The sequence below is a fragment of the Raphanus sativus genome, unplaced genomic scaffold, assembly GCF_000801105.2.
Source record: "Raphanus sativus cultivar WK10039 unplaced genomic scaffold, ASM80110v3 Scaffold2245, whole genome shotgun sequence".
Classification (NCBI taxonomy): Eukaryota; Viridiplantae; Streptophyta; class Magnoliopsida; order Brassicales; family Brassicaceae; genus Raphanus; species Raphanus sativus.
The window spans coordinates 2653-16611 of NW_026617554.1; the positions used below are offsets into that span (position 1 = coordinate 2653).

Genomic DNA, 13959 nt, shown 5'->3' on the forward strand with positions numbered 1-13959 from the left:
GTAAAATCAAAAATTGTCCGCCGAAACATCAAAATCAGAAATTTTCCGCATAAACCAAAAAATCTAATTTTAAGTTAAATTACAACAAAAAAACATAAACGGGTTAAACGAGTCTCCATTTATTTTAGTTAAAACCTATTTAATAAATGGGTTCTAAAAGGGTTACCCATTTAAAATCCGACAAGCTAAATGAATTTAAACGGCCATTTATTTCTTTTTAAACCGATTAAAAACCCGCGAGTTTGAACCCATTTTAACATTCTTAGATGTCATTTTGGTACTGCTGCTTCACTCCGGCGCCTCGTCTACATAATAATAATAATACTTGTGCGTATGTGCACTAACGTCATGCACGCGCCTTTGTAGGCCACTCTTTTCAGTCTTCCCCACCGTCTACGGCAAGTTATTAGACAACACAACGCGTTATACTTTAGATGATTACACTTTATCAAATTGATTAAGAATGTAATTAACAATAAGTAAACATTAGATTTTGACCCGCACGCCCGTGCGGGTGTATATTTCAAAAATATATTGCTATTTATTTTTCATGTCAATATCAAAATTAGATAAAAAATTCAAATATGAAGAACCAAACCGGTCACGATCCGAAAGAATAATATCAAACCCGAACCAAAATTGATTAAATATCTAAATTATTCAAAATTTTGATATTTAGACAACCGAAATCATAACCAGTTCGAACCAAAGTATTTTGAATATCAAAATGTATCCAAAAAGATTTATATACTTATATACATATTAATTATTTTTAGTTTTATTGTATATAAAAACATACATAATATATATGATACTTTAGGTTGGTTTAAATACTTGAAAATATATAAAATAGTCAAATATAAATATCTAACATAGTGGAAGTACACTCAAAACATCAAAATATTTAAAATAATTATTGAGTTTTGATCCAAAATTTAAACCAAACCAGTTTATATGTTAAGTTTAGATATTATGACATATATTATTCAGATTTATATACAATATATTATTTTATTTATAAATTTTAAGAAATTCAAAATATATAATGAATTTTAAAAAATAATTTAAATGGGTAATCCGAACCTGAACTGAACCCGCAAAGATTCAAATATAATTCAAATTGAAATTTAGAAATATCTGAATGGGGCTGAAATCTTTGACTCCAGAAACCCGAAACCCAAAACCCAAACAGATCTGAAACGAACCCGAATGGATACCTGAACGCCCAGCCCTAGTCATAATTCGAACTGAAATTTAGAAATATATGAATGAGGCTAAAATCTTTGACCCCGGAAACCCGAAACCCAAACAGATCTGAAACGAACCGGAATGGATACATGAACGCTCATCCCTAATCACTATTATGTATCATATATATGTCATCATATAATTAATTTTATTGGTTCATCATATAAATAATTATATAATTAATAGTATTTTATATGCACCATCTTATAAATAATCACATATATTATATTCTTAAAGTTTAATATGAAATATAAAAACCATAATTTAAGTTGGTATATGAAATTAATCTTTTTGTTGTATTTTTCTTATATGTATTGAAAACATTTTTAAATAATGGTTATTGGAAAATATTTTAGTAAAAATAAATTATAATGATATATTTAAATAATAGTTTTGTGATAGGTATATATAAATAAGAAAATTTTAATCCACTAAATGGACTTTGATTTGTTGGTGTATAAATTTATAAAATGTATAATTAACATAAAAACCAATTAGGTATCTAACTACTTTAAACAGAAAGAAAAAGATGGACGTTTATCATTGAATCAATTAGATGCTGACAATGGATTCAACATTATTGGTTTACTAATATATATAAGTATATAACCTAGTTTATGCAGAGATTTATATCAGTGTTATACTTGCATTGGTCGACATTTGGGTTTAGTGATGTTCTCGTCAACTAAAATTCAAGGGTTGCAATATTTCTAATGATAACTCAATTAGATATTGGCATTTGATTAAATCTAATTAATTTAATAATATATATAATCAAATTTATGTAGGGATCGTGATTGTGGTCCGACAGAATATTAAACTCATATTATGGTTTGTGGTAGATAATTGAAATTATTAATGAAATTTTAATGGGCTTGTAACTTTTGGGTTTCTAATGTGGCGTGAAAATTTTACAATATAATTAGAAAAGTTATAGAATTAATAGCAGTGGCAAAGCTCGTAAATAATTAGATGAAGTAAGGGTAATTTTCTATTTGTATTTTACTTTTAATAGGATAAATAAGATATTGATTAATTTGATGAACCTATCTTGACGGATGGAGATGACGTGGACGGGGATCGCGAGAAGCAAGCTTTAGTGCTTCTGCAGCAAAAGTGAAGTAGCAAACTCTAGATAAAGTAGAAAAATCAAACCCAAGTGGAGACGAGGTTGAGTCCACTTCTGCAGCACGTACATCCAAGATATATGGAATAATTGGACTCGACTAGAAAAAGCTAAGCTCAAGATGAAGCACAAGTTCCACTTCGCAGAAACATATTGTACACTCTGCGAGCTTGTTTATAAAAAAATATTCGAACGATATTAGTCATGTTCTATTATGTTATATTACTTTAAAGCTTCATTCAAAATCATCTTTTTCCATATTTTTCTAAATCGACACAATCATTCAAGCTTCCACTATGCAAATAATTTATATTTCTTGACTTGACTTATCAATTTACGCATCTTTACTAAAGTTATTTCTTCTTCAGATCTGAAAGCTTAGTGATCCTTTTCTTCGGACTGTTATTCATGGCTTCTTCATCATCTCTATCTCGCAGTTGGTTGTATCACGTTTTCCTGAGCTTCCGTGGAGTTGACGTGCGCAAAAGCTTTCTTAGTCACGTTCGCAAAGGGCTCGAAAGCAAGGGAATCATAGCTTTCGTTGATGACGAGATCAAGCGAGGCGAATCTGTCGGTCCTGTGCTTGTAGGAGCGATCAGACAATCAAGGGTTGCTGTTATTTTGCTCTCTCCTAACTACTCTTCTTCAAGCTGGTGTCTTGACGAGTTGGTGGAAATCATGAAGTGCAGAGAAGAGTATCAACAAACAGTGATGACCATTTTCTACCAAGTGGATCCATCAGACGTTAGGAAGCAGACCGGAGATTTTGGGAAAGCCTTTGAGGAAACCTGTGTGGGAAAAACAGAAGAGGTGAAGCAGGCATGGAGGCAAGCTTTAAAGGATGTGGCGGGTATAGCTGGTTACCACTCTAGCAACTGGTTCGTTCACTTTTACTTGAATTTACTGTTAAGCTAGATGGACTTCACACTTAAAACCAATTGGTGATAAGAGGAGTGACCCACCTATCTTATATATTGCTAAGGATCCCTTCCAATACCCGATGTGGGACAACTATGTGTCTAATATTTACTTGCTTATTATGTATAGCTACTTTTCATGATAATTGTTTTAATCAATATCCTCATTTTTTTATTAGTGATAATGAAGCTGAAATGATCAACAAAGTTGCCTCAGATGTTACGGCTGTGTTGGGTTTTACACCGTCAAAAGACTTCGATGACTTTATTGGCATAGGAGCTCGTATCAGGAAGATAAAATCTAAGTTGATCCTACAATCAGAAGAAGTTAAAGTGATTGGGGTTGTGGGTCCTCCAGGGATTGGTAAGACGACCATTGCAAGAGTTTTATACAACCAACTCTCCCCTGGTTTTCCATTCAGCACGTTTTTGGAGAATATAAGAGGAAGTTATGAGAAGCCTTGTGGTAATGACTATCAGGTCAAGTTGTGTTTGCAAAAAAAATTGTTGTCCCAGATATTCAACCAAAAGGATATTGAGGTTCTTCACTTAGGAGTGGCCCCTGAAATGCTGAGTGACAAAAAACTGTTGGTTGTTCTTGATGAAGTGGATAGCTGGTGGCAACTAGAGGCAACTGCAAACCAGCGTTTTGGTCCCGGAAGTATAATTATCATTACAACCGAAGATAGAAAACTTCTCAAGGCACTTGGACTCGGGAGCGATCATATTTACAAGATGAAACTTCCAACTACAACTGAGTCCTTTCGGATCTTCTGCCAATATGCGTTCGGTAAAAAGTCTCCAGATACTGGTTTTGAAAGCCTTGCTTGGGAAGTTACTGGACTTTCTGGTTCTCTCCCTCTAGGCCTGAGAGTCATGGGATCTTATCTACGAGGAATGTCCAGGGACTACTGGATAGAGGCACTACCAAGGCTCAGGTCTAGCCTTGACACAGAAATTGAATCGATTCTAAGATTTAGCTACAACAGCCTAAGTGATAAAGATAAAGCTCTTTTCCTGCATATTGCATGTTTCTTTTCGTGTTTCCGTTGTGGGGTTGATAGCATTAAGAGTTGTCTTGAAAAAAGTGGGTTGGACGTCAACCATGGGCTTCAAGTCTTAGCTCATAAATCTCTTATATCTATAGAGAACGGATACGTAGAGATGCATTGTTTACTGCAACAATTGGGTAGAGAAATTGTCAAGAAAGAGTCTTTAGAGTATCCTGGAGATCGAAAATTCTTGATGGACACCAAGGAGATTTCTGTTGTACTTGAAGAAGATACTGTAAGTTTTTTTTTTCTTTTTTTTTAACATCGATCTGCCGTCTTCTGTTTCCTTGGTTTATAATACGTGAGATATTGTTTCTTTTTGAATAATCTCTTCTAGGGTACTGGAAAAGTTCTAGGCGTAAAGTTGGATACTTCAGAGAGCAAGGAAATCCAAATAAGTAAAAGTGCTTTCCAAGGGATGAAAAATCTCCAGTTTCTACATGTCACCTCTTATACCTTATGCATACCTGAAGGCCTCAACTGTCTTCCCGACAAACTCAAATTTATACATTGGAAGTACTGTCCATTGAGATTTTGGCCTTCCAAGTTCTCTGGAAAGTTTCTTGTTGAACTAATCATGCAAAATAGCAATTTTGAGAAGCTTTGGGAGGGAATCAAAGTAATTTTTTTTTTGTATTGTGTAGCTTGTAATGCATGATTAGTGATTTCTCTAAAACTTATCTTTCTTTTTTCTTTTTGTATAGCCTCTCCATTGCCTCAAGCGGATGGATTTGAGTTACTCCGAGTCTCTGACAAAGATTCCAGATCTCTCAGAAGCAACGAGTCTTGAGGAATTAGATCTCCGTTACTGCATAAGTTTGTTAGAGCTCACAAGCTCTATTGGCAATGCCACTAAGCTTACAATCTTCTACCTTAGGGGTTGTTTTCTTTTGAAGGAACTCCCCTCATCGTTAATCAATCTCGAGAAATTAGATCTGAGAGATACTGCGATAGAGAAAATGCCATCGTCATTCAGCACTTGGTCTTGGCTTTATCGATTGGATATTACAGGGTGTACAAACATCAAAGACTTCCCAGATGTTCCTGACAGCATTGTAGAGTTGGTGTTGTCTTGTACAGGGATAGAGGAGGTTCCTCCATTGATTGGGAATCTATTTCGTCTGCGTAAACTATTTATGTATGGATGCGCCATGCTGAAAACTATATCTCCAAACATTTCTAAGCTGGAGAATCTTGAGTTTCTTGCTCTGTGTAACTTTTGTGAGACTGAGAGTGATTATGAAAGGTTATATATATCTTATCAGCATTATAAGCCTAACTTATTTGAAGCAGTTATTTACTGGGATTCTCACTTTGAGCGCACCTGGAAATTACAATCAGACTTCAACGTTCACTACATTTTTCCGATATGTCTACCGGAGAAGGCTCTCTCCTCTCCAATATCATTACTTCTCAGAGGTGATAGTTTGGAAACTCTTCCAGATTGCATCAGAAGTCTATCGCAACTAATTAGGTTTACCGTCAGCGCATGCGAAAACCTCGTAGCACTTCCACCGCTTCCAGGTTCCCTTCTATCTATGGATGCAGGAGGTTGTGACTCCTTGGAGAGAATAGACTCTTCTTTTCAAAATCCAAATGCTTTCCTATACTTTAATGACTGCTTAAACCTGAATCGAGAAGCAAGAAATATCATCCATACATCAGCTTGCAAGTATGCGTTCTTACCGGGTGAAGAAGTGCCTGCACACTTCACTCACCGAGCTAGTTCAGGTACCCTAAAGATCAATTTGACTTCAGCACCTCTTCCTTCCTCCTTCAGATTCAGAGCTTGCATATTGCTGTCAAAAGGTGAATTGAATGACAACTCATTGATGGATGTATCTTTTCGGGTCGGGAGTAAACAGAATGGCTTCATAGTCAGGCGTGGATCATCCAAAGGCCCTATTCCAACTCTACGTGGATATGAAGGGCATCTGTATGTTTTTGAGGATTCTTTCTCTCTAAACGAGGAATTCCCCGAAGCCGAAGAAACCACTTTCAGCGAGGTTACTTTTGTGTTCAGAATCCGTAATAAAACCTGGAAGGTCAAAGGCTGCGGTGTACGAATTTTGGAGGCACCTCATTATATTATTGACGGAAATGCAGAGGATGATGTTGATCATGGTGATGATGTTGTTGATAATGACAATGATGGTGACAAAGATGAAAGTGCTGATGAAGGTGAAGGTTCCATAAGACAAAGGTTTTGTTTCAATTATAGGAAGAAGAAAGGGAAATCAACTACAAACAGAGTATTAAAAGACTGACTTTGGTCTAGAGTCTTTGGAGTTAAGAGAAGCAGCTCAAGTATAAATTAGACGATGTCTTGAATAGCAATCGTTTGGTTAAGGCTAGCCATTCTCAATACCTGGATGTACCTAAGTGTAATTTTTTTTTCCTTTTCATTGAATAAATTGTGGTATGTGTGAAAGGTTATCAGTTGTACGTGTATTTATTGGTGTATGTGTCTTGTAGGGGTGAACAGAATGGCCTCATTGTCTCATATGGATCAAACCAGCAGGATATGCCTTATCTATATGGATGTAAGTACTGTCTGTATACATTCATATATTCTTTCTTTCTAAACTATGATTACCCTGAAGCCGAAGAAGCCACTTTCAGCAAGCTTGTGTTTCAGTTGGAAGTCTGTAATAAAAAATGGAAGAAAAGGCAGAAAAATGGTGGAGGTGACGAAGATGAGAGTGGTGATGATGGTGAACGTGCTGAGGATGAAGATGCTGAAGGTGGTGATGGTGATAATGATGACGTTGAGTGAACCTGTAGTCATAGCTTCTGGCCAGGTGATGTAGCGGAAGCTTTAAAGATAGAACTAGAGATCCGTTGATTCTTGGAATACCCGGAAAACTAGGATAATCACAAAGATCTTATTTAGTCTAAGAATGCCTAAGATCAATGTCTTCTTAAATTCGTTGAGATCACCAATGATCTACCGAAAACAAGGAACAACAAAGAGAGAACTCTCAATTTTATTAATCAATCAAAAACTGAATACAATGTTAAGCCTAGACGGCTATATATAAGAAAGCCATAAAACCCTAAAACATTAAGATAATTATCTAAAATAATTAATAAAACCAATAATAACTAATAAAATAAATGATAAGATATTTAGAATATTTCTAAATATCTATCTACATCATTCTCTCCGGGTTGGAGAAGATTCGTCCTCGAATCTTGATCGTAGTCTTTGAATCCATCATATTTTCCAAGAAAAACTCTTCCTCGAATCTTCAATAGCATGTTTTGCACGATTTTTGCACGGAACTGTTTGTAACTTGAAGCTTCACAAATCCGCTGTTGCACAGAATTTGCACGCAGCAGATTATTAAAATTCTGCACAAAGTCTTCATCAATTCGATTTCGCCCTATTTTCGCACGAAACTCTTCCTGCACCGACTTTTCACATATCTCGTCCCGTCCGAAATTTGCACGGCTCAGATTTTCAAAAGAACCTTCTTTAAAGATGAAGTCAATATGATGAACATCTTCTTCATACACATCATAAATTGGATCACCATAGATCTCCCGATAGATCTCATGGTTTTCTTCTCCCTCAACAAAAGGACTCTCGTCCAGTATAGTGCAGTAACTGCAGATCAACATGACATCCAGAAGTATTCGATTAAGAAACCAAAGACACGCAGCTCTGATACCACCTGATGTAGCGGAAGCCTTAAAAATAGAACTAGATATCCGTTGATTTTGAGAATATCCGGATAACTAGGATAATCACAAAGATCTTATTTAGTCTAAGAATGCCTAAGATCGATGTCTTCTTAAATTCGTTGAGATCACCAATGATCTACCGAAAACAAGGAACAAAAGAGAAAACTCTTAACTTTTACTAATAATCAATCAAAACTGAATACAACCATAAGCATAGACGGCTATATATAATAAAACCATAAAACCCTAAAACATTAAAGATAATTATCTAAATAACTAATAAAATCAATAATAAGATATTTAGAATATTTCCAAATATCTATCTACATCAGATACTCTCCTCAAGTGATGGATATGCAGCATATGCTCATGTACAGAGTTATTGTAAACGAGTATATCATCAAAGAAGATGAGAACGAATTGAGAAATGGTTTAAAAACCAAGTTCATCAGATGTTGGAAGGTTGCAGGAGCGTTTGTCAGGCCAAATGGCATTATAAGATACTCATAGTGTCAATTATGAGTCTTAAAAAGATGTCTTCTGAATGTCATTTACATCCATTCTGACCTGATAAAAACCATCTATGAGATCAATCTTTAAGTAAACCGATAATCCACCTAGCTCATCCATAAGATCTTCAATTAAAGGGATGGAAAAATGGTCCTTCATTGTTAAGCTGCTAAGATTCTCGTAGTCAACACACAAACTCCAAGAATTATCTTTTTTCTTCACTAAGACCACCAGAGACGCGTAGGGGCTGGAACTCGCGGGAAGCTTCTGCATGGGATCTATCTATCGTTACTGGGTTTACCGTAACAATATCAAAATTTATTTACAAGTTTATATGAGTGATAGTGGTTTGGATGATTCATTATGTTATCGAAAAGATTCAAAGGGTTTCTGTAGTTTGAGATGGTAGATTTTTAAATGTTGAAAAGGATTGAAGGATGTATGAAAGATGAGAGAGAGAGACTGCATACAAATCTAGGGTAATTACTATTAGCTCTAACTGTAAAAGGGCAGTTTTCAACGAAATGCTATGGGAAAGATGTATAGATTTTACTTTAATCCCCAAGCAATGCATACAAATCGTATTACCTCTTTAAACGCACCAAAGGCGTATATATCTATATGGTACTGTTACATCAATCAACACCTCTCTATTGTCTATGCATCTTAAATCTATTAAGATGAGATATACGGCACATTTACAAGGCAGTGAAGAGTTTGTAAAGTCCCCTCTGCGGTCTACAAGATAAGCCACAAATCGAGAACCAATGGAATCGTGGGACACAGATTTACATACAGAACATATCAAAATCTGCTTCAGGATTTTATGCTCCAGATTGGGCTTGGTTTCCGATGTTGAGCATTCTCGATTGAATAAACAAGAAGGGCTCCATCTTTTGTCCCTGCTAAGAAACACTCTTCTTGAGTTACAGTCAAAGAGGTGATTATTTTCCCAGCTCCGTTGTACCGCCTTACTACTTCAAGGGAGTTCATAGACCGAACAACTATTTGTCCTTGGTCTCCGGCACTAACCAAAAACTCTCCACACTTACTTAGTTCAAGACAATTGATGCGTCCATTTGACTCGGAGCTAGCGAGATGTTTTCCGTTAATGGAATAGAGGTGCAGACTGAGATCATCATCACCGTACAGAACAATCCGTCCGTGGTGCGATGCAGCAAGCTTCGAAACTGCGCTGCCTGAGGGATGTTTTAAGGATCTTATGTATCTTCCTTCTCGCAATGTGTGGAAAACACAGGTTCCATCTTTTGACCCACTGATGACTATGTCAAGATCAGTGCTGACATATAAGCATGTTATTATATCGTCATGACCACAAAGAATATGAGAAGGAGCATCCGCGAGGACGATATCTCTCCGCAGTGCTTCTGCGTGCATATTTTTAACCCTCTTTTCAGGTGTTTTCATGCGAAGAATGTCCCACACCATCACAATCGTATCATAGCTACCAGTTGCAAGAATGCTTGAATCAGCAGTCACTGCAGCATCAATGATATAATCAGTAAAGCCTGAGTAGCTCCACCAAACCATGAAATGTTTAGATGCGGGTTAACGAAAACTCTAATTATATAAAAGAGTTTAACCACCTAGCTTGAGACTCTAGTTGAACGAGCGTGTGGAACTGAGTGGTTTTCGAGTCAAGTCAAATTAATGTCATTTTTTATCATAAAGTTGGCTAATTTCTTTCCGAGCACCATACAGTTAAAGCTTTGTCTACATTATCATCTCAGCCTCTAAGTAAGCAAATTTCAAACAGGCAAAGGAGGCAAAGGACATAGAGCATACCTGCAACACAGCTTACGACGTCTTTATGATGTCGGATGCTCTGGACTACCCGTCCATCAGTCAAGGATGTGACATGAAAACTGTTCTCCCAGTTCCCACATGAAACCAGAAAGTTTTCCAGTGGGGTTTGCATTGTTGCAAAGCATTGTGATCCAAGTTCAACATTGTCTGCAAGGGGGCTTCCAATGTTACGGGGAGAGAGAACATCAGAACCAACTCCGAAGTATGGATCCTGCAGTAACAGAGGCCTGAGCTAATGTGGTACAATGTGATATTGAATTAACGGAATCCGAAAAGATAATGCAGAACATACCTGAGAGCTAGAGAAAGTAAAATTTCCGCCAGAATGTAGTTGAGTTGTCAACCAAATCTTGACTGACAAAGTGAGACCCTGGTTAACAAGAACCATATTTGAATCTACTACACCGACATATAGAACTGATGATGGGGGGTTAGTTGTAGCGGGAAGAATGGAAGTCAAATTGATGGAAGCAGGCGCAAAGTACAACGGATGTGCAATTGGAATAGGGGGCCCTCTTCTCGGATGTTTCTTCCGGAAGATCTGGATTGGAGTTTGACCAAAATTAGCAATCTGATCTTCAATTGCTGATATTTGCAGTTCGTCTTCCATATTTTCTACGTCAACAGCACCTTCGTATGTAAGGTAATAAAAGATATTTGCTGCCTGCAGTTAAAGGAGTAATTTAATTTTTAATAAGAACCGAATTAACAGGCTTCAACAAGCAAAAAAAAAGAGGCGAGCTTATGAAATATGAAGTACCACCAGTAGCGGTCAATAGATAAAGCTAATCAGAGAAAATTCATCGGAGTACCTCCACAGCTGGTTTGCCACGCTGTTTATGTCCAAATATCAAATCAATCCATTCATGGAGATGTGAGCTAACATACTCGCTCTCTAAGGCTTCTCTATTACGAGCAATAAACATCTCTGGAGAACCCTGCATATGTAATTGGCAATAAAGTTCTCAAGGAGATTAAACAACGGTACATTCAGGATATCTAGAAAACAAATCTAAACAAACTGTCACTACAATTCCTTAGCGCCCACACACTACCAAAAGAAAGTTTCAACTTTAGTTTGTTTGTTAGTACTCCTCGCTAATCTCTTCATAATCCTAGTTCTATAGGTGGTCTTCTTCAATAAGGACCAAACTCACCTCATGAACATGTTTTCCATCACAAGAGTACTCTAAAGAATCATATATATAGCAACATTGTCCCACCAAACTCCAGAAACTAATTCAGCGCTCCTCTAGATTACCCTGCAAATCATGGGTGTGAGAAGCATACCTTAGCCCATGGAGGTAGACAAATATCTCCGAGAGGTTCACCGTCTTGTTTCACTCCAAGGTGGTAAGAGTTGGAATTCACCAGAAATTCAGGCATGTAGAAGAACTCAGGGATCAATTCTTTTACATCGCTTGTATTTGACAGGCAATTTCGATATGTCCCCTCAATACTTTGAAAAAGACGATCTGCGTGATCAAATTTACCACCCTGGCCACAAACAGAACTGTTAGATAATATGTCGTCCGTATACACCATTTTTCATTATAAACTCAAGAAATCAGCTAATTTTTAAAGTTGGACGCAAGTACCTGTAGACTACGATGAAGAGATGTAAATGGCTCTAATCTCAACAGATAATACAACACACTTCCCATACTTGAATAATGGGACCCGTAATAGAAACTGCAGTAAGTTCATTAACAGAAATTACTAAGGCGCAAGAGAAAAAGTATCTCTTTAGTAGAGAAAACATTCTTCAATGCATACCTAGGTATATCAGGATCAGAGAAGCTGTGGTATCTGTCCTCAAAAACCTGACACAGCAATAAATCATTTTGCATTATTACATTCATGCCATTAACATAAGTAACTAAATACATGTCAGTGCTTTATACTAACCTCAAACCTTCTTGAATCTAAAGCTCCAACCGGTTTAGAAAGATCACGAAAGGTAGATGCTTTACTAAAATCAAGAGTCTCAGATGAGTAGTCAGCCACCACCCAAGGGAAAACAGGATACTGAGTCAAATCATTATAGGATCTGCCTGCAAGGGTGTTGAGAATCATCAAGTATTCAAAGTTTGTAATCTCTCTTCTTCTCCATCTGTCTCTCGCTGTTTCTGCCATCTCCATAGCTACACGTCTGTCAACAAAGGAAATCACAGCTGTCCTGTCCCTAGCAACACTCTTCGGAAACAGAAATTCATTCCTGGTAGAAACTATTAACATTCCGACCTCCTTTGCATTCTTTGGCGATGCAAAATTTAGAAAAACTGGGGGCACAGATTCCTGGAAGAAAATTTCCACAGCTGTGTATTGAAGCAAATATCTCGTCCAGTGAACACTTTTCACCTGTCAACAGCACATCCATGAAAACACTATCAAATACGCTGGCACTGATGCACGAAATACCAAATTAGTTTGATGTTTTTTACCTTCCCTATTTTCCATCTTCTGTGACGCTTAAACTTTTTTAGTGGTCTCTGATTATTCTTTTCTGATTCTAAATCTAAGGTTGTCTCCCTCTCATAAGGTGAAGACCATTTAACAAGGTTCTGTTTACTGTCAGGTTTTGTTACATCACCACCCTTTGAATTGCTAAAGTTCTTGAAGACAGATGATCCACCAGTTCCTTCCACCAAAAACTCCCCAGAAAAATGCAAAACATTTTTCATAACTGCCAAACAACCAGCCAGTTTCCTCTTGGGAGTTATAAGAACACAAGGAACTGATGTCAAAACCTGAGAAAAATACAAAACCAAAAGCATGTTATATATAGACACTGTATTGTTTACTCCTTCAAAATCTGCGAAATATGCACCTCGCTGGTTTCAACTTCTAAAGAAGAGGCATCTACTTTATCTTGTACAACATCCTTGAGATCACTACTGCTTCTCACAAGCTCAGAGAACTGGATTTCTGCAGAGGTATCCAGTAAATTTTGCTCACTTTGACTATCGTCGTTCTCACAAGATTCTGAGCCACCGTCATCGGTTATCCTGCGAATGCCTTTCAGTAAAAATCTCTTCATCTGTTCGGGTAAATGTATCACACCAGACTTGCTTTCATTGATAACTTTTGTGGTCTCATTTTCAGTGGCAATGGAAGTAGACGGTGGATGGCACAGCCTTTCATCAAATTGATAATTCCTTCTCAACTTTGGTCTACGCCTCCATGAATCTTCTGTCCTGTCGAGTTTCCAGTGATTTACAATGTTATTAGGAAAAGGAGTTGCAGACCAAGGACCTCTTTCATCCATCAAAGATCGCAGCATGTGAATCCATTTCTCAGTAACGTTTTGCTGTTGCTCTTCCTGGCTTAATTGCACTGCAAGTCGTCTATTTTCATCCCATGTAAGAACAGTTTTTAAACCGCTTTGCAGCTCATCATCAAAAAAATTCTTGCTGTTGGATTCCAAAGATGATGCTTCATTATTCCTTTCACCAAGGGCTTGCACTTGACGAATACGGTCAGATAGTAATGTTTTCATGTATGTCGTTTCTTCAGTGACTGCAGCAAGTACACGGTCTTTGTGGATAAGATTCTGGATAGAACCCACTTCTTTGAAGATCCCACCAGATTC

At 37.0% G+C, this 13959-nt stretch overlaps 2 protein-coding genes across 3 annotated transcripts; one reads left to right on the forward strand and one right to left on the reverse strand.

The window, feature by feature from the left end:
- Positions 1–2317: 2317 nt before the first annotated feature.
- Positions 2318–7428, forward strand: LOC108854070 (disease resistance-like protein DSC2). 2 transcript variants are annotated; one of them, XM_057000002.1, is made up of 6 exons: positions 2318–2529; positions 2812–3252; positions 3471–4578; positions 4681–4962; positions 5048–6727; positions 6819–7428. In XM_057000002.1, the coding sequence occupies exons 2-5, from the start codon at positions 3053–3055 to the stop codon at positions 6608–6610; spliced, it is 3153 nt and encodes a 1050-aa protein (XP_056855982.1). In that variant the 5' UTR covers positions 2318–2529; positions 2812–3052; the 3' UTR covers positions 6611–6727; positions 6819–7428. The 2 variants fall into 2 exon arrangements, with proteins under 2 accessions (XP_056855982.1, XP_056855981.1); XM_057000001.1 differs by lacking the exon at positions 2318–2529 and having other exon boundaries at positions 2536–3252.
- Positions 7429–9065: 1637 nt separating this feature from the next.
- Positions 9066–13953, reverse strand: LOC130505403 (BEACH domain-containing protein B-like). The gene is made up of 10 exons (XM_057000003.1): positions 13198–13953; positions 12812–13117; positions 12276–12728; positions 12144–12190; positions 11966–12059; positions 11658–11864; positions 11180–11305; positions 10660–11031; positions 10347–10578; positions 9066–10039 (listed from the first exon to the last, which is right to left on the reverse strand). The coding sequence occupies exons 1-10, from the start codon at positions 13864–13866 to the stop codon at positions 9357–9359; spliced, it is 3189 nt and encodes a 1062-aa protein (XP_056855983.1). The 5' UTR covers positions 13867–13953; the 3' UTR covers positions 9066–9356.
- Positions 13954–13959: the final 6 nt, after the last annotated feature.